General features: G+C 33.1%; 1 protein-coding gene across 1 annotated transcript in view; it reads left to right on the top strand.

Annotated features, from left to right (window-relative positions):
- Positions 1-225: 225 nt before the first annotated feature.
- Positions 226-22991, top strand: part of CALB1 (calbindin 1) — a 39132-nt gene continuing 16366 nt past the window's right edge. Inside the window, exons 1-3 of the mRNA XM_003770310.3 lie at positions 226-583; positions 1161-1237; positions 5831-5905. Coding sequence (XP_003770358.1) covers positions 505-583; positions 1161-1237; positions 5831-5905 — 231 coding nt within the window. The 5' untranslated portion in view covers positions 226-504. The remainder of the gene's footprint in view (positions 584-1160; positions 1238-5830; positions 5906-22991) is intronic.

Raw genomic sequence — 22991 nt, 5'->3', positions numbered from 1 at the left:
TCTGATCCCAATCTTCATACAGGGTCTCTTGTCACCTGATGATTCCTGCCACACCAAGCACGCAGTTTTGCTTCAATGTGAAGAAAAGGAAGCAAACTGTAGGGGAGGGGAGAGACAGGAGGGACTAAGAGGCGGGGACACGAGGGGAGAGGGATGGATGGAAAGCAAGAGGAGGCGTGGCTGGGCTTGAGGCTGTCCTGATAAATTCAGAGAGCTGTGAGCTGAGAGTGCTGGAGAGAATCTGGATCACCTACAGAACGACTTTGAGCAGCACCGTGGACAGCGCCCGGGAGTTCCAGGCTCCACTTCTCTTACAGCTACTTGCTCTTTCACCCACCCACCCACACACACACATACACACACACAGAAACACACAGACACACACACACACACAGAGAGAAACACACAGAGACACTCACACGCAATCCATCTCTCATACATACTCATTAACCACACACACATATATACACATACACACTGGCACACACAGAGATCACAGATACAATGGCAGAGTCCCACCTGCAAGCATCCCTGATCACAGCTTCACAGTTTTTCGAGATCTGGCTGCATTTCGACGTTGATGGTGACTATCTTTTTCTGTTGACTTTTTACTATCTCAAGTTACTCCCTCACGCCCTATTTGCAATTGTCTTTTTTTTCTTCCTAACTTCACCACCACCCCTAAGGACTGTACAAACAGACCAAAAGTTTGTACTGTTTTTGCCTGAGGGTTAAATGGATGTGGTTGTTTTTGTTTTTAAAGTGAGTACAAAACTTTTATCGTCACAAGCTTTTTGCTTGGGGAATGAGAGTAGGAAAGAAGCTGACCTGGAAGGAGACTTGATCTGGGGGTTGCTATGCTCTCTGCGAGCTCTATGATTGCTCTCTGGGACTCAATGCATTTTACCCCCTTATGTGGATTAAAGTTTAAATATCTTCTACCTTAAGCCTGAGAAATATTCTGCTTATCTTTAACTATCTTTAAGAGCTATAATTGTGCCCTGATGTCTCTGTTGCTTATATAGAGACTGAAAATGTTTTTTTCTGACCAGCACACGCCCGCACACCCCACCTCACCCGCGCGCATTCACACATAAAATTAACCCGAGAGTTGAAGGAAAAACTCCAGAGTACCAGCAAAATGTCTTTGTTGTTTGCAGGAAGTGGTTACCTGGAAGGTAAGGAGCTGCAGAACTTGATCCAGGAGCTGCAGCAGGCGCGGAAGAAGGCTGGATTGGTAGGTTCGGTTCTTTAAGGTCTGGGTGTTATTTTTGTTGTGTAGGAGTTTTTTCCTTCGTTTATTTAAAAGTATATGACAAATCTTTTAAAAATAAATAAATACTTTCGCCACTGGGGGCAAAAATGCATCTGCAAGTTCTCGTGAAAGATCAAGTGGCAGTAACTCAATTTTTCAATTAATTTTACATTTAAAGGTTTCTTCACTATTTTAAAACAGTTTGCCAAATACTTTTTTTCACTTCACAGAACGTAAAAAACTACTAGCTCAAATGTGGCTGCTTTAAAATCATATAGTTTGAACTTGTGATACAAAAATCTCAATAGGAAGAGTTGCCAGTCTGATCCTTTTACACATCAGTACCTGTAACAGGGAATAAGCTGGTTAAGCTAATCTTTAACTCTGCTTTCTTAGTGGAAAGTGAAGGGGGCAGAAATCTGTTTCTGCCCCTTGGTGGTCAGGAAATAGATCTGCAGGTTTCCTGTGTAGCAATATGTGCTGTTCTTGTGTTGAAAGGAGAAATGGGTGAGGAATTCGGGCCAAGGGGATGGGGGAAGGACATGTTGCTCCACCATTTCCAGAAGCAAAAACTGAGCTAAATGCACTCTAACAGTGAAAAAAAAATTAGTTGAAAAGCTCTCAATATCTCTTTATAATAGAATAATAAAAAAGTTAAAGCTGTGAGAAATGAGATGGTTATAAGAATCAGAATGTAGTATTATGACTATTGGTATCCATAATAGTACATAGAAAATCACCATTGGATGTAAATACTTAAAAATAGTTATTAACCAAATGAGGAATTATTTTTGTTACCTAGACAACACTTAAAGGAGGGAGGGGGATACAACCAGAATCCAACTAAAATGAGCCCTCCCATGTAAAGAAATGCTCTTATGAGATAGTTATGTAAAGAAAAAAATAGGTTATAATTTCATTTAATATATTGGGATTTATATAAGACTGTATTTCAGTAGGAAAAGCTTTTTGGAATAATTCATTTATTTTTATGTATGAATGACTCTTTCCAAATTCAATGTGGCTTTTTAATCTCCAATCCCTACTTTCTAATTGCAAACTTATGACATAAAAATCTACATGTGATATATATTACTTTACATCAGTCCTTTAGAGGTCTTCACCATAAAATGATGATTGTGGAAGTCATTGGCCAATTGTATTCAAAACCAAATAATGCTATAAGGACTATGTTATCCAGATATAATGTTACTCAAAACATTTTTTCTCTTTTACATCTTTGTCATCTTTCCAAAAAAAAAAAAAAAGGAGAGAGGAAAACTGATAAGTTTTTCATGTGAATAAATCCATCAAAATGCTTCCACTGCAATTCAGTGGCATTTATCTCTACAGTAATAAAAATTGTTTTAAATATATACTTAAAATTAACTTATTAAATTCGGTTTTCCCATAACATCTAAGAATGAGAACATTTAAGTGAATTATTCAAAAAGCTGATGTCTTTAAATATGAATATAAATAAATCTGCAGTTTTTACAAAGAAACCAGATTTTCTAGAAACAAACTTAATGCTTTAAAGCTCATTTTGCCTCCTGAAAATTAAAATACTCACCAAGTACTATAAAAAAATTCTTGCTTTCCTCCCACTATACCATTTATATCTTTTTATAGGTTGTTCCTGTATATTATGTTATATTTTGCAAGTGGTTAGTGCTTATTTTTCCCTCTTTGTCATGACTATGTTTCTGGATTATTCTACCAAAGTAACCAAACCCACAATAATAAATTTCAGTATTATCAAGGGATTGATCATCTCAAATTTCCTGATATATTGAACCCTAAACTTTTTTTCTGGGTTGTGATTATACATTATTGGAGATTTCAGATATAAATAATATTTCTGGAAACACATTTATTAGAGGACTATTTGACATATCTTTCCTTGTTAAATTCTGCTTTTTAAAATTTCATGTCCTTTTCTGGGATGGAAAGACTGGAAAACTCAATCCCAAAACTAGAATCCTATATCAATTCTGCTTTAGGACTTAAAAGGTCAGTGAGTCTGAAAATAGGCTTTTCATCATACTTATGAACTCTTAGATGTTTTACTTATATTAAATATGATCTAAAGTTTAATATAAGAGCTAAGTGAATATTTGAAATTTAGTACGTCATGCCAAAATTGGCACTTAGGTAACCAATTTTAACAAAATTTTGATTTAGTTATAATTTCCCTGTATTATTGTCTTGTACTGTACACTCTGTAAAACATTTATTTGGCTGTAATCCTTGTCCAATGAGTTCATATTCTTAATTACAAATCTGTTGCTAAAAATCATTGGTCCCTAATTCTGTTTTCCCAAATGCTAATTTAACATCTACTGCTCTGGGGAAATTAAATTTGCAAATTAGATTCTATCAAAAATTAAGAGTTTTATATTGTCAGTATTCCCACTCTGTGAGTTCTTTCATTTAATTTTTTGACATTTTTTCTTTCATGTAAATTTAAATAATTGCAAATTGTTTTTTAATGGTAGTCTATAAAGCTGAAATAATGGTTCAGTTTCAAATTGCTTTGTTACCTCAGTTTTACTGAAAGAGATATACACTGAATCAAAATTGACTTTGTGATACTACCAACCCAATAATAATAATTAGCCTCAATATATAACTTTAAAAATTATATTAACTTATTGGTTTCTCTATCAATTTGGGTAAAAGGCAAGTCATGCACATTCATCTCATTTATCAGGAAGCTGAGGCCTAATTGATTTTCCCAAGGCCAAAGAGTAAAATATTAGAACATGGTGGCCTATTTAAAATGGGCTTCAGTTAGTGAAATAAGGTTTATTTGGCCCTAGTTAGCCACAGAAGTGGGCCATGTTATAGAACTATGTTGACAAAGTCAGCTTCTTGGCTTCTAGCCTATATTCAGAACATAAGAAGCCTGTGTGTAATCTAAGTTCTGGCAAGCTAACACAACTTAATGTACAGATGGAAAGACCAAACCAAAGCATGACCAAACCAATTAGCTTTATTATTCTTAAACCAACTGATAGGATTATAGATTTAAATTTAGAGTTGCAAGAGATTTAGAGATCAGCTACTCAAACTCACCTTATTTTACAGATAAGGAAACTGAGATTCAGATAATTTACCAAAGATCATATATAGAAGAAATGGCAGAACTCTCTATGGTCATATTTTTAATATATGTAAAATAGGGAATTTTGTAGAGAGTTAAGTTGAAAATACATGAATATTAGAAAACACTTCTTTATACTGATGCTTCTAGGCAAAGCTCTGAGAGCTAAATGTTATCAGCAAGTTAAAAAAAAGTCACCCCAGATCTCAGCTGTGGTCTCTCTTAGATGGGCGTAACGGTTAAGTATTTTTGGTTCAAGCACATATTGCTCTCATATAAAAATAAATAATTTGCCTTCTTCCTTGTTACAAACATTCCTGACTTTCTTTCAAATAGGGGTTTTCAAAGGAATTTTACCTTCCAATTTGTAATTTCTTTCAAGTTTAAAAAAATTAATGATCTAACTATGTTAACACATTCATATCTGATAAAATGACAAGATTACATAGTGGAGTTAAAGGTAGAAGTATTCATGGAAGCATCAGTTATATAAAAATCATAAAGATTAAATCTAGAAGAGATCTTAAACATTATCTTGTCTAAACCCTTAATTTTATGGTTTACTCTAAATTAATAAAGGTTGAGGCCCTAAGAGAGAAAGAAATCTATCCAGGATTTAACAAGTACTACTTCTCATTCCAGTCTAATGGTTTCTGAGATACACTGTCTTTAAGCACATTACCAGTTTATACTTTCCATTTAAATGGGCTGAATATCTTAGAATAGGTAGTGTTTGGTGGAAAGAATGTTGGACTTGAAACCAGTACAGACAGGAGTCCAATTCTCATCTCTGGCAATTATTAGCTGTGTAAGATGTATAACATGAACAAGTAACTCAATTCAGGTTCCATGTCTGTATAACTATATCTGTAGTAGGGTTGTTGTGAAGATCAAATGGAGATATATCAAAAACACTTTGTAAAACTTAAAGTGCTATGTAAAATGTCACCTAGTGTTGGATTCAATATTTCTAAATTCTCAAAACTAAGAATGGTAAAGAATATGAAAAATATATTTGAAACTGGTCATCATAACTATAACTTTTTTTGTTTGTTTATTTGGATTTGTAATTTTTTCAGCATGGGAAACTATTTATTCTGGTGCAGATTGCTAACTCATCTTTAACTTAACATTTGAGAATGTTGCCTCCAACCTTAAAGTTAAATGAATTTACCTAATTATACTTTTGAATTACTCTTGATAATAGCTAGGATGTGTCAGAACTCGAACCTAAGTATTCTTAACTTCATGGCCAGTCCTCTGACAAACACAATACACTGCCTTCCCGTATTACCTTTGAAATTTGTAACAATTCTATATCAACCAAGTCTTCCACTTCCAAGAGCATATTTAATAAAGCAAATGCTAAATACTATCAATTTTATTTATTTTGTGCCGTATCATAAGCATTAAAGAATAAAGTAGTTACAAATTTCTACTGAATAACTTATCTTTTTGACCATTTGTAGGATTTGTCACCTGAAATGAAAACTTTTGTGGATCAGTATGGGCAAAATGATGATGGAAAAATAGGAATGGTAGAGGTAAGCAAATTTCTTTATCTGTGCATTTCTCTGAAAAATAGTTATAACAAATGTGTTTCATTAGGTAGCTAAGACTGTGTGGTAATTCTCCCCCACTCCAATAACCCACACTGAGTAAATTATCTTCTACTGGAAAAAAAAAGACCTGGAATAGAATTGAAAAGTAACTATACAGTTTCTCTGATTCAACTCTTTCACTTTACAAATGAAGAATGAGTGACTCAGATCGGTTTAGATTATTGTCCAATTTCAAATAACCAGTTTGTAGATTTTACACTATGACCCATCTCTTGACACCCCAGTGATCTTCCCATTAAACCATGCTGCTTTATTTAATCTTTCATCCACAATGAGGAGTCATGTATAGGTTTCATTTCTTTCTCCTAGCATCAAATATGACAGATCTTTCCCTGTTGTAAAGAGAAAACCTTCTTAGACATTGTGACATTGTTATTATGGAGGGTTATACCATTGCTTCTAGAATTCAAGCAGCTGACTCAACTCCAGGAAAAAAAAAGAGGTACCTTTTGTCAACTATCTGATTTTTTTAATATCAGATAGTAACAGTTTTTTTCAGAATCTCTAAAAAATTAACATTGTGAGACGCAAATCTTACTTTCTGACAAGGAATTTTCTTATCAAGTGTGACTTTCTTTTGACAGTAAATGAGAACAATACTTTGAAATCTCCTTTGCCTTCTTGGATTTAGGTAGCGGGCCTTTATTTTCTCTTTTCTTTGCCAGATTTTTATCCTATTTTCCTTCTTTCTTTCATGATTCTTCAAGAAATCCAGGGCATGATTTCTCGTCCAAGGGACAGACTTTAAAAGGTTCCAGTGAATTACAAGCATAATTCCATTTTTCTTATTTTTAAACTTTAAGTTCACATACTTATTAGACTGTGAAATATTCTGACTCCAAAGAATACTTAATAAGGGCACACCTTTGACTCGGTAAATTGAAATAACTTTAAAGAGATCACTCATATATGAAATGCACTTAAAAAAAAAAAAAAGGAAATCACCATAAATAGAATGTAGGTACAGAATACTATTATTATCAATGTAATTAAATTTTCCCCCAGGGCATATGCTTCTCTTTTTGCCTACATGTAACTCATTACTAGATGAATAGATAAATTAATAGTAATGGGACTTACATTGACATCGAGGCCAACTAATCTGGAAATGAAATGATCTCAGATAAGAAAATTACTTTAAAATGAACATAAATGAGATGGTAAAATTGAATCATTCAAAATTAGCTGGAAATCTTGAAATTAGGAAAACTATAGATGTGGCTATTTCAGAGTTTGACATGCTTTATAATTCTAAAAGAGGAAGAAAGCCTGTCATGTTACACTTAATATATTCCATCCTGAAGAATTCCATGGTTCTGAGCTATTATTTCTATCATTTAACTTAGTCAGTGGCACTCAGTTGAGTAGAATATGTAAAAATCATTTTCTTGGCTCCCCTAGATTATATTTGTATGGATATATATATATATATATATATATGTTTTTCTATATTATCACATATCTGACTAGTATGTGTCTGTGTATTTGTGCATGTAAAATTATAAGGTAAATAGGCCTGCATGAAAGCAAAATTTCAAATGTTTAATCTGATACATTGGTCATATTCCCTGACGTTTAGCTTATTCACAGAATGGTTTAGGGTTTATATTGATTGTGTGGCAAGAATCACTTGGCAGGTATGTCAAGCATTGCATCAAAGAAGGTGCAGTAACTAGAAAGTGGAGCCATTTGAGCAAAGAGAAAATTTACCTGTTCATAGGAAAGAAATAGAAAGCAGGTGATAAGGGGGTTGAGTGCTGAACTTGGAGTCAAAAGTCTTGCCCCAGATACTTACTGACTATATGACACTAAATAACTCATCTAATTTTTTCAGTCTCAGTTTTCTTATCTGCAAAATGAGGATGATAATAGAATCTATCTCACAGAGTTACAGAGAGGATCAAAGGAGATAACACATGTGTAAATGTTGGCAGTTAGGTGATACAGTGGATGGAGTACGGACCCTCTAGTCAGGAGGACTTGAGTTCAAATCTGCCCTCAGATACTTACTAGCTATGCCAGTCTCAATGCTAAATACTTTGCAAATATTTTTCTCATTTTATCTTCTCAACAATCCTGCAGAGTAGATGTTATTCTTCTCACCTTATAGTTGAAGAAAATGAGGCAAAGATTAAGTGGCTTGCCCAGAGTCAAATAGATAGTGCCTGAGGCCAAATTTGAATTCAGGTCTTCCTGACTCCATGTTGGAAGAATAGAGAAGTCTGCATAACTAACAGAAGACAACTATTGGAAGTTGTAATAAATAATAAGATTGAAAAGAAAAGGTGAAGTAAGATTTTAGAGGGTCTTAAATGTCAAAATGGAGAATTTAACTTTTACCCTGTAGAAATTAGGTCATTTAAAGTTTTAAGTAAAAGGGCTGGGATCAAATTGTAGAATCATAGAGTTTAAGTTTCCTGATTCTTGGTAGTATTTTTCCCACTACAACCTGCAGAAGTATAATTTTTTGAGAACTAGTCTAGTAGTAGTGTGAGAATAGATTGATGGTCATAAGACTAAAGTCAGAAAGAACAATTAGAATAATTGCAGTTGTCTAGAGAAGAGGTGGTAAAGAACTGTCATGAATAGAGTTACAGTGATTAGAGAGGAAGAGAAGAACTAGAGATGTAAAAAAAAAAAGGAAGAATTGCAAGTTTGGGCAGAGATCAGATGTAGATATGAAGAAAAAAAAGTTAATAGAGTGATAAAATGAGGATTACTTCGAGTACTGTAGAAAAGGTTTAGTAAGAAGCTTGAAAGTTTAGAGGTGAGTCTTTGCCTTATTCAATCTGAAATATAATGCAAAAGTCAAGCTAGGAAGGATATAAATGTGTACAGTATATAATATATATATAAACTACATATTTGTTACAAAGAAATGGAAGAAGAATGAGAAAGAGACAGATGAGAGAGAGAAAGAGAGAAGAGAGAGAGAGAGAGAGAGAGAGAGAGAGAGAGAGAGAGAGAGAGAAAAGGTGGGGAAAGATTCACATATTTAAAAAATGAGAGTCCTTCTCCCAAACTCCCACTCTCTGAAGCAAGGGGAAACAGATGCTTGCTCTTAAGATGAACCCCATGTTTCCCCCAAAATCGTGATAAGCCATCTAATTATGTTCAGTATAGCATTACTTTGATGTTTCTGTAGAGATGTGGAAGCTAAATCTGATGCTATTTAATGCTCATTGAGAACTGGTATTTAAGAGCCCTTCCAGAATTCAAAGTAAACTGAGCAATCATCCTCCTGTTTGCATTAGAAATGAGGACTGAGTCTTTCAGACTGGAATTGAATATTGTCATTCAAAAGTGGCAAAGTTCCTATCAAAAGAAAGGAAGCACTGGCTTTCTAGTCCTTTTGAATCCTACCTCTGAGTCTTACTATCTATACAACCTTTAGATTTCATTTTTCAATTGTGTCCAATTCTTTGTGACCCCAGTTGTGTTTTCTTGGCAAAGATATTGTAGTGATTTGCTATTTCCTTTTCCAACTTATTTTGTAGATGAGAAAACTGAGACAAATAGGGTTAAGTGACTCGACCACGATCATTCAATTAGTAAATATCTGAGGCTACATTTGAACTCAGCAAAATGAGTTTTTCCTGACTCCAGACTGGGCATTCTGTGCACTATGGTGCCACCTAGCAACTACTCCATAATACAACCTTGGACAAGTATCCATGGCCATGGGCCTTAGTTTCCTTACCAAGATTATTAGACTACTTGGGTTCTGAGATCCTTTTCTTCTTTACATCTATAACTGACATATTTATATAAATTAACAAGCATTTATTAAAAACCTACTATGTGTCAGTCTCTGTGCCATGTAGAGAGATAAAAAGACAAAAGTCCCTTCCTTTAAGGAGATTACAGTCTATTAGTGGATACAACACACACACACACACACACACACACACACACACACAAAGTATGTGAATAATAAATACAAAATCATTTCAGGAGAGAGACACTAACAGCTGAGGGGATCAGAAAGGTCTCATGTAAAAGTCAGCATTTGTAGAACTCCAGGAAATCTAAGGGGCAGAGGGAAAGAAGGAGAATACACTTCAGGAACGGGAGACAGCAAATATATTGCCTAGAAACATAACTAGAAGGGAAACAATAGCCCAAGCTTAAATACTTCTTTAAAAGTTAACTACAAGAATATTGCATAGATCCTCTCAAAGGCAGCTAGGAAATATCGAAGTTCAGAAAATGAATGCAAAACGTGCACATCAAATCTCTGTGATAATTTAACAAATACCAAGACAGTCAAAAATGTTCTAAATATATTCTGACTAATAGTTCTTCTGCAGAGAAGGACGATTAAAATAATTAGAAATGAGGACTGAATGATTTAGCAGCAAAGTAATAGAAATTTCCTCTGTGGCACTCGTATTAAAGCACAGAGATCTTTCCTAAGAGAGTGTCAAGTGTGCAAGCTTTTAACTTGGGCTTTTAGGCAGTATGTGGGAATCTAGTATTGCTTCTTGACAAAAGGTTTATGTTTTCCTCTTGATACAGATGCATCTTGTTGTTATTGATTAGTTTCAGTTAGGTCCAACTTTTCATGACTTCATTTGGGAGTTTTCTTAGCAAAGAAACTAGTGGTTTGGCATTTCCTTCTTCATCTCATCTTACGATGAGGAAACTATGGCAAGCAGGATTAAGTGATTTGCTCAGGGTCTCACAAGTAGTAACTGTCTGAGGCTAGATTTGAACTCAGGAAGAAAAGGCTTCACAGAGATAGGCCCAGGACACAAACATGTAGATATAGGTATCAAGATTGAGATTGAGATAGATGTGTATGTTTGTGTTGTGTATAATTTGGATATAGGCAATCTAGTTTAACATATCCTATCTTGGACTTGTCCAGGAATCTAGTACCTAACTCCATTTACAAATGGCCTACCATCTTTTTTTCAATTATTTTTATTTTTAATTTATAACACAAGTACTTTCATAACATAGTAGAATTTTTTAAAAGATGATTGCAAAAATGCAATTCTCTTATGTCCAACTTGCTTTTCCTTTAAAATATATAATAAAGTTATCATGTAACTTAATTTTTTGTTCCCTCTGCTCAAAATGGAGGCCCCAGAAAATTTCCCTCCACTAAGGAAATAGGTCATGTTTTATTCTGAAAAATTTGAGTTCAAGATGCCTATTTAACACCCAAGTAGAGCTCTCCAATGGGTATTTTGAGATGTAGGAGTTCAGAACACTGTATAGAACTGATAGTTGAATCAATAGCAACTATTAAGATTATTCAGAAAGAATTTATGGAAAGAAGAGAGTCCAAGACAAAGTCTATAGGGATGGAAACAAAGACATTTACCAAACAAAAGAGACTGAAAACTGATCCAAAAAATAGGAAGAGAATAAGAAGAGAGTAATGTAATAAGAGAAAAAGTGGAAGAAGAAAAACCACAGTCATAAAAGATTAGCCCATCAGATCTAGCAACTAATACATCATTGGTAATATTGGAAAGAGTAGTTGCAGTTGAGTGATGAGATCAGAAGTCCAAATGCAATCATCTGAGAAATCACGAATAACAAGAAATTCCCAAAAAAAGTAGAATGGGCAATCTATAGTATAATGGAAAGAGCTCTCAATTTGGAGAAACTGGGCACAGATGCTTTGCTATGCAAACCTGAATATATCATTTAATGTCTAAAGACCTCAGTCTCTTCATCTGTTAAATGAAGACCCTTTCAACTAAAGTTCCCATAACTCAAGAGCAGTTGTGAAATTCTATTCTCTCTTTTTGGAAGCTCTAAAGTTAAGGCCCCTAGACATGATTTAAACTGAAGAGAGAACCACCTGGCTATTCCACTCTCATAAGAATTAGGAATGAATAGGAATTAAGAATAGGAGAACCAACTTTTTTACAGGAATACACAAATAAAGAAGTCCATTATGTGCTCAGGGACCTTTTCTTAGGGAATTCAAAAAAGTTTTTAACAATTCCACCCCCAGGGGAGATGAAGTCACTTCTGTACTTCAAAGATGAGTGAGTTGAAGGCCGGAAGGAAGAAGGGACTGGCTGGTCTCAGTTTCTTAAATGGAGATAATCATATTAATATAATCATAAAAGTCTATTAATTCAAGTGTGCTTTTATATGTGAAAATAGATAAGAGATAAGATGTTTATTAAAATAATCACAGTAATAATTTATGAGATAACATATCTCAAGCTCTTTATAAACCTTCAAGTATTGTATAAATTATATAAATGATAGCTATTATCACTCTTGTTGAATGCACTTAAAATTGATTTTCTTGGATCATGTTAGTAAATTTTTTTTAAATCATAGATTGTCAAATATTAAAAAGGCCTTAAATGTCATCTGGTTCAATCAATATGACATTTAGTAAATGTGACTTTTCTATTTTTTTAAAGATTTGATTTTAATGATTACATGTGTATGTATAAAGCACCAGTCCTGAAGTCAGGAGGACTCGAGTCATTTAACCCCAATTGCCTCAAAAAAAAAAAATTACATGGCATTACATTTAATATACATATTTCAATGAAACCGAAAGAAAAAAAGATTTAGCAATTTGATTTAATGAACTGAAGGAGTGTGGTTAATAGCTAATATGACAAACTTGCAGTTAAGATCTGAATTCAAATCCTGATTCTGATATATAATTAATTGTATGTGATCAAGCAAGTCACTTAATCTGGCTGACTTTTGGTGTCCTCATCTTCAAAATGGACATAAATAAAATATATCATAGCTGCCTTACAGGGTTGTCATGGAATTTATATGTGATAATGTTTCAACAATGCTTTACAAATTTTAGAGTGTTTCACAAATGTCATAATTATTATTGTTATTCTACAACTCATTGTTGTTATTGAATAAATGGCACGTATAAAGAAACACATTTGTCCAATATCACATTTACTATCTCCAGCAAGAACTGACAGAATATCATAATTCTTTTGATCCAGTTGAGCCAAAGTACTTCTCATCCATGGGTTTATTAACATAATTACATCAACACATTTTCTTTTGCCCATTCTTTCACCCTATAAGAGCCATCCCTTATACCAAAGAATAAAAAGGAAGGGAAAAAATTTCAGCAAAATTAACCAACATATTAAAAGTAGCCGGAATGTCCCAAACCTATAGTCCCCTATCTCTTCAAAGAAGAGGAAAAAAAAGTTTCCTTATATCTTTTGGGGACCAAATATGACTATTCATTTCAACTTTTTGGTTGTTCTTTCCTTTCACATTGTTGGAATCATTATGTATATTGCTTTCCTGGTTTGTATTATTTACATTGTTTTTTATAGCTTAGTAATATTAATTATATTCATGTTCAACTTGTTTAGTTATTCCTTAATTGATGGATAATTTCCAGTTCTTGAATAGCACAGATTTTTGCTCCAAATATTGTGGTATATGTGGAATATTTCTTTTTATGCTGACCATCTTGAAGTATGTGCCTAGCATTGGGCTCTCTGCATTAGAGTCTAAACATAATTTCAAACTGCTTTCCAAAATGGTTGGATCAATTTATGTGGGTTCCACCATCTATACTCCCATACCTCCTCCAATATCAAAGATTCTCATCTTCTGTCAGTTTGCTGGGTATAATATGAAACCTCAGAGCTATTTGGATTTTCATTTCTCTTATTGTTAGTAATTTGGAGCAGTCTTTCTTATGGTTGTTAATAGTAAGCAATTACTTTTTTGGTTATATTCTTTGTTGTTGTTGTTGAGGCAATTGTGGTTAAGTGACTTGCCCAGGGTCACACAGCTAGACAATGTGAAGTGTCTGAGACAAGATTTGAACTCAGGTTCTCCTGACTTCAGGGCTGGTACTCTATCCACTGCAACACCTAACTGCCCTTTGTTCATGTTCTTTCAACATTTATCTATTAATAAATGGGTTATGTTCTTTTTTCTATTATTTGGCTCATTATCTTGGATATCATATTCTTATGAGAGATAATAGATTCAAATTTCCTTTTCTCAGTCAAGCTTCTTATTCCTAATCCCACTAATTTTGCTGCCATAATTTTTTCCAGTCATCTTCTTGTTTTGAACAATGATCTCCAAAGTGGACACTTTATGGCTCAATCTCTAGTAGCATGCTATTAACCAAAGAGCAGATTGCATTCAACGCACTCCCCTTTTATCAAATGATAGGTCTGTCTTCAACATAATACTCATATATTTTGCCTTCTTCTAATCTTGCTGGTCTTCTGTGGCTACATTCGGCAAAGGTTCCTTAAGGTAGTCATATTCTAATCTAACTTGGCACCTGTAATAGCTGTTCAAGCAAATTTTCTTGACCCACCCTACACAGCTTCCATATTCCAAGGCCACCAGATTAATTTAGTATCAGGATCTTTGCTTAAGGAAATGACCGGTGAGTAAGTCATCCCAAAAAGCTTTCGCACATATGTGCACGCATGCATGCACATATATACATATACACATATATATGTATATTTACATATATGTTCCCCATAAATATTTGGAGGTTTTGGTGGGAAAGAGTGAGTGGCATAGGATAAGAAGCCAGAAATATATTGTATTATAATATCACAATATATAATCTTTTCCCTAAAGTTGACCCTTCTAAATTTCTGTTTCTGCAGAGAGCACAATCATATTTCCAATATTACAGGTTTTCCTTTTGCCTTTGATCCTCATTTAACTGAAGCTATTTTCTTTAAAACTACTAATTGCCAAAATTGATTTTCTTTGCTCCATCTTCATCCTTCTTGTTCTCTTTGTAGCATTTGATACTACTATCTAAATAATCTCTTCTCTCTGAATTGTCATGCCACACTTAGTTCTCCTTCTATCTGTGGGATCACCCTTTCTCAGTTTTCTTTGCTTTATCATCATCAACATCAGGCCATGTAACTATGGGTTTCCCACAGGTTTTCATGGCCTTTTTCATTACACTTTCTCCCTTGATGGTTTAATCAGTTTTCATGAATTTAATTATTATCTCTGCACAAATAATTCCCAGTTCTACATGTACATTTTTAATCTTTATCTTGACCCCTAGTCCAACTTTACAAGCTGCCTATTTGACATTTCAACTAGATTGTCCCTTAGACAAATAAATTTAGCATGTCCAAAATAGAACTCATTACTTTTGTCCCCAAACTCATTCTTTTTATAAATAGCATATATACTTTATATATGCACATAATCAGATGTGTATGTTTAAGTGCATAAATATATACATATGTAGGCATTGGATTATGTATATGTGTTTACAGGTACACATATTTGTACATACATATACACACATGTTTTTATGTATGTTTATATATATGAGATGCATGCACAAAAATATTGTTAAAGGCATGTGATCAAAAAAGTTTGGAGAATATTGCACTAAAGAGTTAGGAAAAAGGAGTCCGTGACTCTCTTGATCCACATTCCTATATAACATAAGAGAAAGTGTTTGGGGAACTATAAAAAGAGTATTGGACACATGTAAAAAGGAATACTTTGTTGGACATAATAGCTACCTTCAAATGTTGGAAGAGCTATCATCTGGAAGAGAGACTTGGCATTCTCTGCAGCTCTTAAAGATACAATTACTGCACAACCTATGACAAAATATAGGAAAGCAGGCCTGAGATTCATATAAGGGATGATTTTCTAACAGCTCTGTCTAAAAATGAAATGGAAAGCCTGGTGAAAACCATGATTTATCTGTTCCTAGAAGTGCTTAAGCAGAGAGTATATAACCATCTGTCAAGTCGACAAATTAAACATTTATTAAGCACCTATCATGTGCCAAGCATTGAGAATATAAAGATAAAAACAAAAATAGCCTATTAAAGAGTTTGCACTCTACAAAGAAATGGAACAAGAAAAATAAACTAAACACAAAACACATACAAAATAAATACCAAGTGAGGGGATCAGGATGGACCTCAGGTAAAAGGTGGCACTTGAGCTGATCCTTGAATGGAGGAAGCAATTATAAGAGACAGAGGTGAGGAGGAAGAATATTCCAGAGATGGGGGATGACATTTGAAAGGCATTTGAAATATAATATCACATACTGAAAATAACAAGCAGGTCAGTATAGTGGGAAGAGAATGTGCCCAATTAGACACTAGATTGAACAGGCTTATTCCTTAGGTAATATATTGGATTATCAAAAATCTGGTTTCTTTAAAGTTGAGAATCAGTGATAGCCTCTTTTCATTGGCAGATCAAATTATAGTATGGAAATGGAATAAGCTAACAGGTCAAAAATCTATAATCTCAGCAGCGTGGGTATTCAGTATACTCCTTGAATCCAGATGACAACTATATCTTAATAGATATGTCCTAGACAATCTGTAAGCTAAATAGGTCAGGGATCTGTGATCTCAGTGATGTGGGAACTCAATCTCCCACTTGAAATCAGATGACAATTATAGCTTAATAAATATATCCTAGAGAATCAGACTTGCTCAATGTCATTTAGCTAATAAATGTCACAAGTCTTCCCAACTCCTTGTCTAGCACTCTATTTTGCTACTCTGAAACTGAAATGATTTGTTTTATGTAAAATTAGAGTAGTTTTATTTAATGAACAAAAATCTAATTTGGTTTTGTTGATACTATTTTACTCTGCCTTTAAAATCAATAATTCAATACATCCAAATTTCTTTGCAGTATAGTTGGAGAAAATTAATATGAAAGATACTTGAGTCAAGTTCTGGATCTATAAGTCTGTAATTATCAAAAAATGTGTTTCTGCATTAACTTATCACTATTAACTCATAGTAATTAATAGTCACTAGATTGAGATGTGTATCAATGAAATAAGGATGCTACGGGCATAAAAGTGTTTTATATTATTTTTAATTTATGGGGAAAAACTAAGTATTTCTATAACATAATACAATAAAAAAGATGATTATACGTGAAACTGTAAATCTACTATGCACAATTTATTCTTCCTTTCAAATATACAATAACATTATCATGTAAATTTTTTCCTATCTCCCCCAGTCATTAGAGAGAAATTCATATACATGTAAAATTATTCTATAATAACAGGAAAGTTCATATATATATATATATATATATATATATATATATATACATACACATATATATGTACTTGTACTTTAAAAATTACATAATGCCAAATAAATGTGAAATCGTCTTTTATTTAAAGAACTTCCAATTCTGGGCTTACCTCACATAAGAGTCAGAAGTTGTTTGTAAAATATGAATGGCAAACTCCTCAACATCATTCCCAGAATTCCATAATTTGAATATTATGTCTAGCAGGCACATTTTTGGAATTACTTCTGAAAATATCGGAGACAAGTTTAAACTAAATTTTTCCAAGTTGATATTTGAGTAATTCAACAAGAATATAATAAATTTATGACTATGCAAATATTAAAATAATCAACTGCATAATTCTTAATTAGAAAATGACTTCTATAGTTGTTTTGTGTGGACTTCAAAATATGTAACATCTCCCTGTCTTAAAAGAACTCTCAAACATTCATTGACCCACATCCTTCTCATCAAGGTTCCTATTATTCATTCATTCTCCTAATCAACCCAACACTATCATAAAAAAACATACATATCTCACATACACATGTGTGCACACAAAATTCCACTTGCTTTTTTGGAATATATCTTACTTTTTCTGTATTTAAGATTTAGTGATATCTTTATTTTTGTCCATTCCATTATTTATTAAAGTGATAATACAGACAAAAGGGAAAAGATGTCACTTGGTCAGACCTACGTTTTAGGAAAATGATTGTGTCAGTTTAATGGACTCAGGTTTAATTTTTAAAATAATTACATTTATATTAAAATTTAACACTGATCTTCAATGTTGAACTTAACTTTGTTCATAGATACATTTAATTTATTTTATAGTAACAAAGTAGCATTATAATTTAAGTCACTCATTAAAATCTCATCAGAATTCTTTGTCAATTCATTCTTATTCATTTCCATATATATAATTATAATAAGTGAAGACTTCATTCCTTAGTGAGTTTTTTTTTTGCTTCACATCTTTTTATAAAGGCCATTCCATATTTCTTTGTATTCCTCACACTTATCATTCTTCACTGTATTATAGTACTCCATTATATTTATGCATCATGCTGTATTTACCCATTTCTTTATTGGATAGTTAGGTTATCACAATCTTTTGTCATTATATTTAAAGCAGCTGTGAAAATATTTGAACATGGTAGCTTTTTTATGGCTGTTCTTTGTTTCCAGGGTAAATTTCCAACAAAGAAACTGTTAGCCAAAGAGTATAACTATTTTTTGATAACTTTTACTTCCTACTGCCATCTTAATCTCCTAAAAGATTCTATAAGTCTGCAATTCCACTAGAAGTGAATGAATATCTCCATTTATCTTATATTCCAGTATCAAATTTCATTCCTTTTAGTTGTTTTTGTCAATTTGGCACATAATTACATCCTAATTGATATGAAAAGCATGCCAAAAAACAAAACAGTCTTGAATTCTTAGGTACTTAGATAAGTACTTGCACTCTCTTACCTGACTTTGCTGTTTCTCCCATCTTCCCTTTGGAAAGGAAGTCCTCATTTTTCCTTCAAGATCAATACTAGATTTGTCATTTGGCAATCACATTACTTCACATCCTCATTCCCTCTCTTTCAGGCTATTAGAACAGTGTTCTAAATAGGATCCCAGTCTACACAGTTGCCATAATTATATTTATTTTATAATTATATAATTATCTTTCCTAAAATAAAGGTCTTGTTGTAGTCCTCCCTTTTTAACTCTATAGCAAAATGCAAATACCTCAACCTTCATTTAACCTTCATAATGTGGCTCCAGCCTATCTTCCTGATTTATTTTATATTATTCCCCTAATTTGCTCTATTCTAGACAAATTTACTCTTATTAGTTGTTCTTCATATACAGCATTCCATCTGTTGCCCTTAGAATCTTTCTTCCTTAATTGGAATGCCTATTTTCATCAGCTCCACCTCTTAGAGTTCTTAGCTTCATTCAAGAATTAATTCAAGTGTTATGTTCTCCAGGAAGCCTTCCTGACCCCCTTAGTACTTAGTCAATTTCCTTTCTCCAGACTACTCTGGACATAAATATACATATTTATATGTATTTATGTTCTATCACCCCAAGTAGAAAGTAAACTCCTTAAGAGCAAGAGTCATTTTTCATTTTTCCTTCATATTATTATGGTGCCCAAAAGAATCATGCAAATAGTAGGTGCTTAGTATATACTTGTTGAATTCAATCTAACTGCCATTGGATCTCAAGGAATTTAAGAGTTTAATCAAAGAAAAAATGCAGATAATTCATAATATCCAATACTTGTCATTTAGTCATCAAGGATTTAATTTGTACTTGCTATCTAATGTGCACTTGAGAATTATAAAACAAAGTATTATAAGAAATCTGAGAGGAAATATTGCTTATTTCATGATAATCCTTCCTTTAGGAGGGGGATTTGGGTCAGACTTTAAAGGATAGGGATTCAATGGTAAAAGATAACAGAACATTTCAGACCAAAGAAACAAATGAAGCAAAATCATAAAAGAACAAGTTTGCAGATTACAGGGAGGAGAATTGTTCATTTCAGGTGAACTGATACAGAGTATGTGAAGAGGAGACTAAAATCTGACAAGTTAGGCTAACATTAGTTTGTATATGGCTTATGACAAGCAAAGGACTTAGAACTTTAATGAAGAGTTAACAGGGAGTTATGAAAGACTTTTGAGCAGGAATGCTAGTCTGAACAGACTTTTACAACTCTTTCTAGTAACTTAACTCATCTCTGTGTTTTTATTATATCAGCATATTTTTTCTCCTCCCCTCTCTGTCTCTCCACCCCCAACCCATTTTGTTTTTCAGAGTGAGATTTTCTTTTTCCTAATTTAATGAACTCTTACTATAACAATGAGAAACTGGGCCAAGAATATATTCAGTGTATCATGTTCACATTTTCCCATGCTTCAGTAAGATGGTAATTTCATCCATGCAGATACTTCTTTCCACAATAAAAATCACAATGTATCGATGCTTTCCCAACCTGCACAACTTTTTTATCTGTACTCATCCAAATCCTTCATAGAGAGTTCCATTCACGATTCTAGATACTTTTCTCAAGATCTCCTCAAATAGTATTGATATAAATGGAATGGAATGTCTATTAATTATCCCTCATTTTCATTACATCATCAACCTGCCTTTACATTATATGGGTCTCTAATAAAATATTTTATTATACTGCTTTACCTATATCACTATTCATTCATAATACATTATAACCTACTCATACCCACTATGCATCTCTCCATCGCTCTTTGGATGACATTCAACCTTAATTTTTCAAACACTGGGGTGATAAAATTGTGTCACCTTTAATATGGTCAAGGAGGTACTGGAGACAGGGGAAAGTCTTGTTAATTAGACATTTTGGGTAAAACTACTAAAAGACTAGCATTTATACAATGTTACCAGAATTATGATGTCAAAAAGATAAGCCTTTGTTTCAAGAAGCTCAGGATTATTAAAAGCACTGCACAAATTCCCAAAGACAATCCAACCTACTTTTCTTCTGTTCATTTCTGGACCAACTAATTTTCTGTCTACATTGTCTGGCCAAGATATATAATGAACCAGAACTATGGGTTATCTATTGATCTGATGATGAATAAAAATAATATTCATTTTTCATTCACTTGGCTTCTTAAGTATATATACATAATTATATATATAATTGTGCATGTATTTGCACAGATGAACAATTGCTCTATGTTGTCATATATGCATGCATGCATATACATGAGTATTTCTCACATACATGCATGTATATATATACATGTGTTTGTGCATGTTCGTGGTGTATATGTACATGTATGTATGTATGTGTGTGAATGAATGTGTGTATATGTGATAAACTCCTTTGAGTAATTGTTCATCTTATTTAAGAGGCTTTATGAAATTTCATGTTTCACACAGACTCCAAATACGAGGAAAGTTTCTAGTAGATGCTGAATTGTTGCTGATGCTCTTTAAATAGGTCTGAAGAATAATTTACTTTATTAGGAATCACTCCTATTTGGATTCTGATATATATAAGTCCTTTTCTTCAGAGCTGTTTACTATCTGCTACTCTGTATATATCTTTATGTACATAGTTGTTCACATTTTGTTTTCCCCATCTGAATGTTAATTTCTTGAGGTAAAAACCATGTTTTTTGCCTTTCTTTGTACCCCTTCTGGTACATATTGCATTTAAATGCTTAACTGAGTGACATATTTTTCATAATTGTGGCAAGCATACATCTCTCTGTTTTGGTACTCATTTAATATTAATAATCAGGATAGTTTTAAAAATGTTTCTTTATGAGTTTTATATCTTCATGAGACATCTTGCTGGAGAGTATTTAAGGCAGCATTTTACTCTATCAAAGCAAATTTCTTTTCAAAACTAACAAATCATAAGCACAGTGAGATTCTGTGTTCCCTACACCTTTCATTCAGCTATATAACTATAAGTTGTTTTAAATTGTAGACTACTATCTGAAAAAGCCTGCCTCTTTCCTTTCCATATCTCATCAAGAATATTTCCAATGTGTGTGTGTTGATTATCCTAAATAAAATGGTTATATGGATGAATAGTTGTTGATATTTTCTTGGTCTCCTTCCCCCCTCATAAACTCTATTATTTTCCCCATAAATTTAGTATTTGTTCTTCTTCCAAATAACTTGAGAATTAATATTTCAGTGCCTTCAAAATTAGGTCACTACTCCTTCCAGCTTGACCTAGCTCTACTCACTACATCTTATTGATTGCTTTTAGCTACTTTTACCATTTTTATTATCTTTAGGACCAATTCTCCTTCCTCAGGCAACATGTTAGGGATTGTGATGCTAGAGCCCACCACTATCATGGAGAATGAAGAAAAGAGTTAATTAAAGAAATCTTATATATTTTCCCATTTTGGATACACTCATTGCCTCCTTCTAGTTTCAGCTTTTTCAGGATAATCTAGTTTAATTGATCAGAGATCAAATTTCTCAACATCTTTTCTGTAAACTTGTTTTTCCCTCTATTGATTTTACTGTTTCACAAGGTGATACTGCTTATAATCTGCTATTGCTGTATCTATGACTTTAGAAGAGTCTTTATTATGAACCAATATTGCCATGTCATCACAAAGAAACCAAGTATGTTCCAATTCTGTTCTTTTATCCATTTACTATTTTTGTTTTTAACAACTTGCTTAAATAGGTTAAGTTGAAGTTACTTCACTCATACCTTCCTCTTTAATTTTAATCCATTTTTCCAATGTGACATTTTTTACTTTGTCCTAGCAAGTCAATAGTTTAATGGTATACATGTGAGTGATTTGGAAATGACTATGAAATTAAGTAAATGGTCATTTCTGGTCTATTAAAATATAATTGATGTCTTTTTGCCCTGTGGTGCCATTTTTACTTGTTATATTCAATGACTTTTAATTTTCTTCTTGAAGAACATATTCATCAACTTTAGGTGTGTGATTTGGGCTCACATCTTTCCATGAGAAAGAAAATTATTTCATTGTCTTATTCTGTCTCTTGACTTGTCAGAAAAAAAAAGTGCATGGCTTAGATTATGTTGGGAGAAATAGGGGAAAAAAGGATGATGTTAGCAACATAATCGTTCTGGCATAAAAGATATAGAATATCTCTGATGGTATCTATTCTTTTGTTTAGCCTACAATTATTAGCAAAATATATCAAGGTAGAAAGCTTATCTATTCCAGTTTTCTATTTAGCTTTGTCTCTTTCTGTCTCTCTTTTCCCACTCCTCCTCCTATCATAATTTAAAAGAATGAGGAGAAAACATATAGTATGTATGGCTAGGGAGAAAAACAATTTGTGCAAAGACTACTTTTAAACCATTAAAAAAAAGATTGGGAATAAATTTCTAGTCACATGGGCAAATATTCCAAACAATATCAATAATTCCTAGAGTAAGACACCAAAAAAGAAATAG

Source organism: Sarcophilus harrisii, chromosome 1, assembly GCF_902635505.1.
Source record: "Sarcophilus harrisii chromosome 1, mSarHar1.11, whole genome shotgun sequence".
Lineage (NCBI taxonomy): Eukaryota > Metazoa > Chordata > Mammalia > Dasyuromorphia > Dasyuridae > Sarcophilus > Sarcophilus harrisii.
The sequence above is the reverse complement of the archived record's forward strand: the minus strand, read 5'-3'. Positions and strand labels throughout refer to the sequence as shown.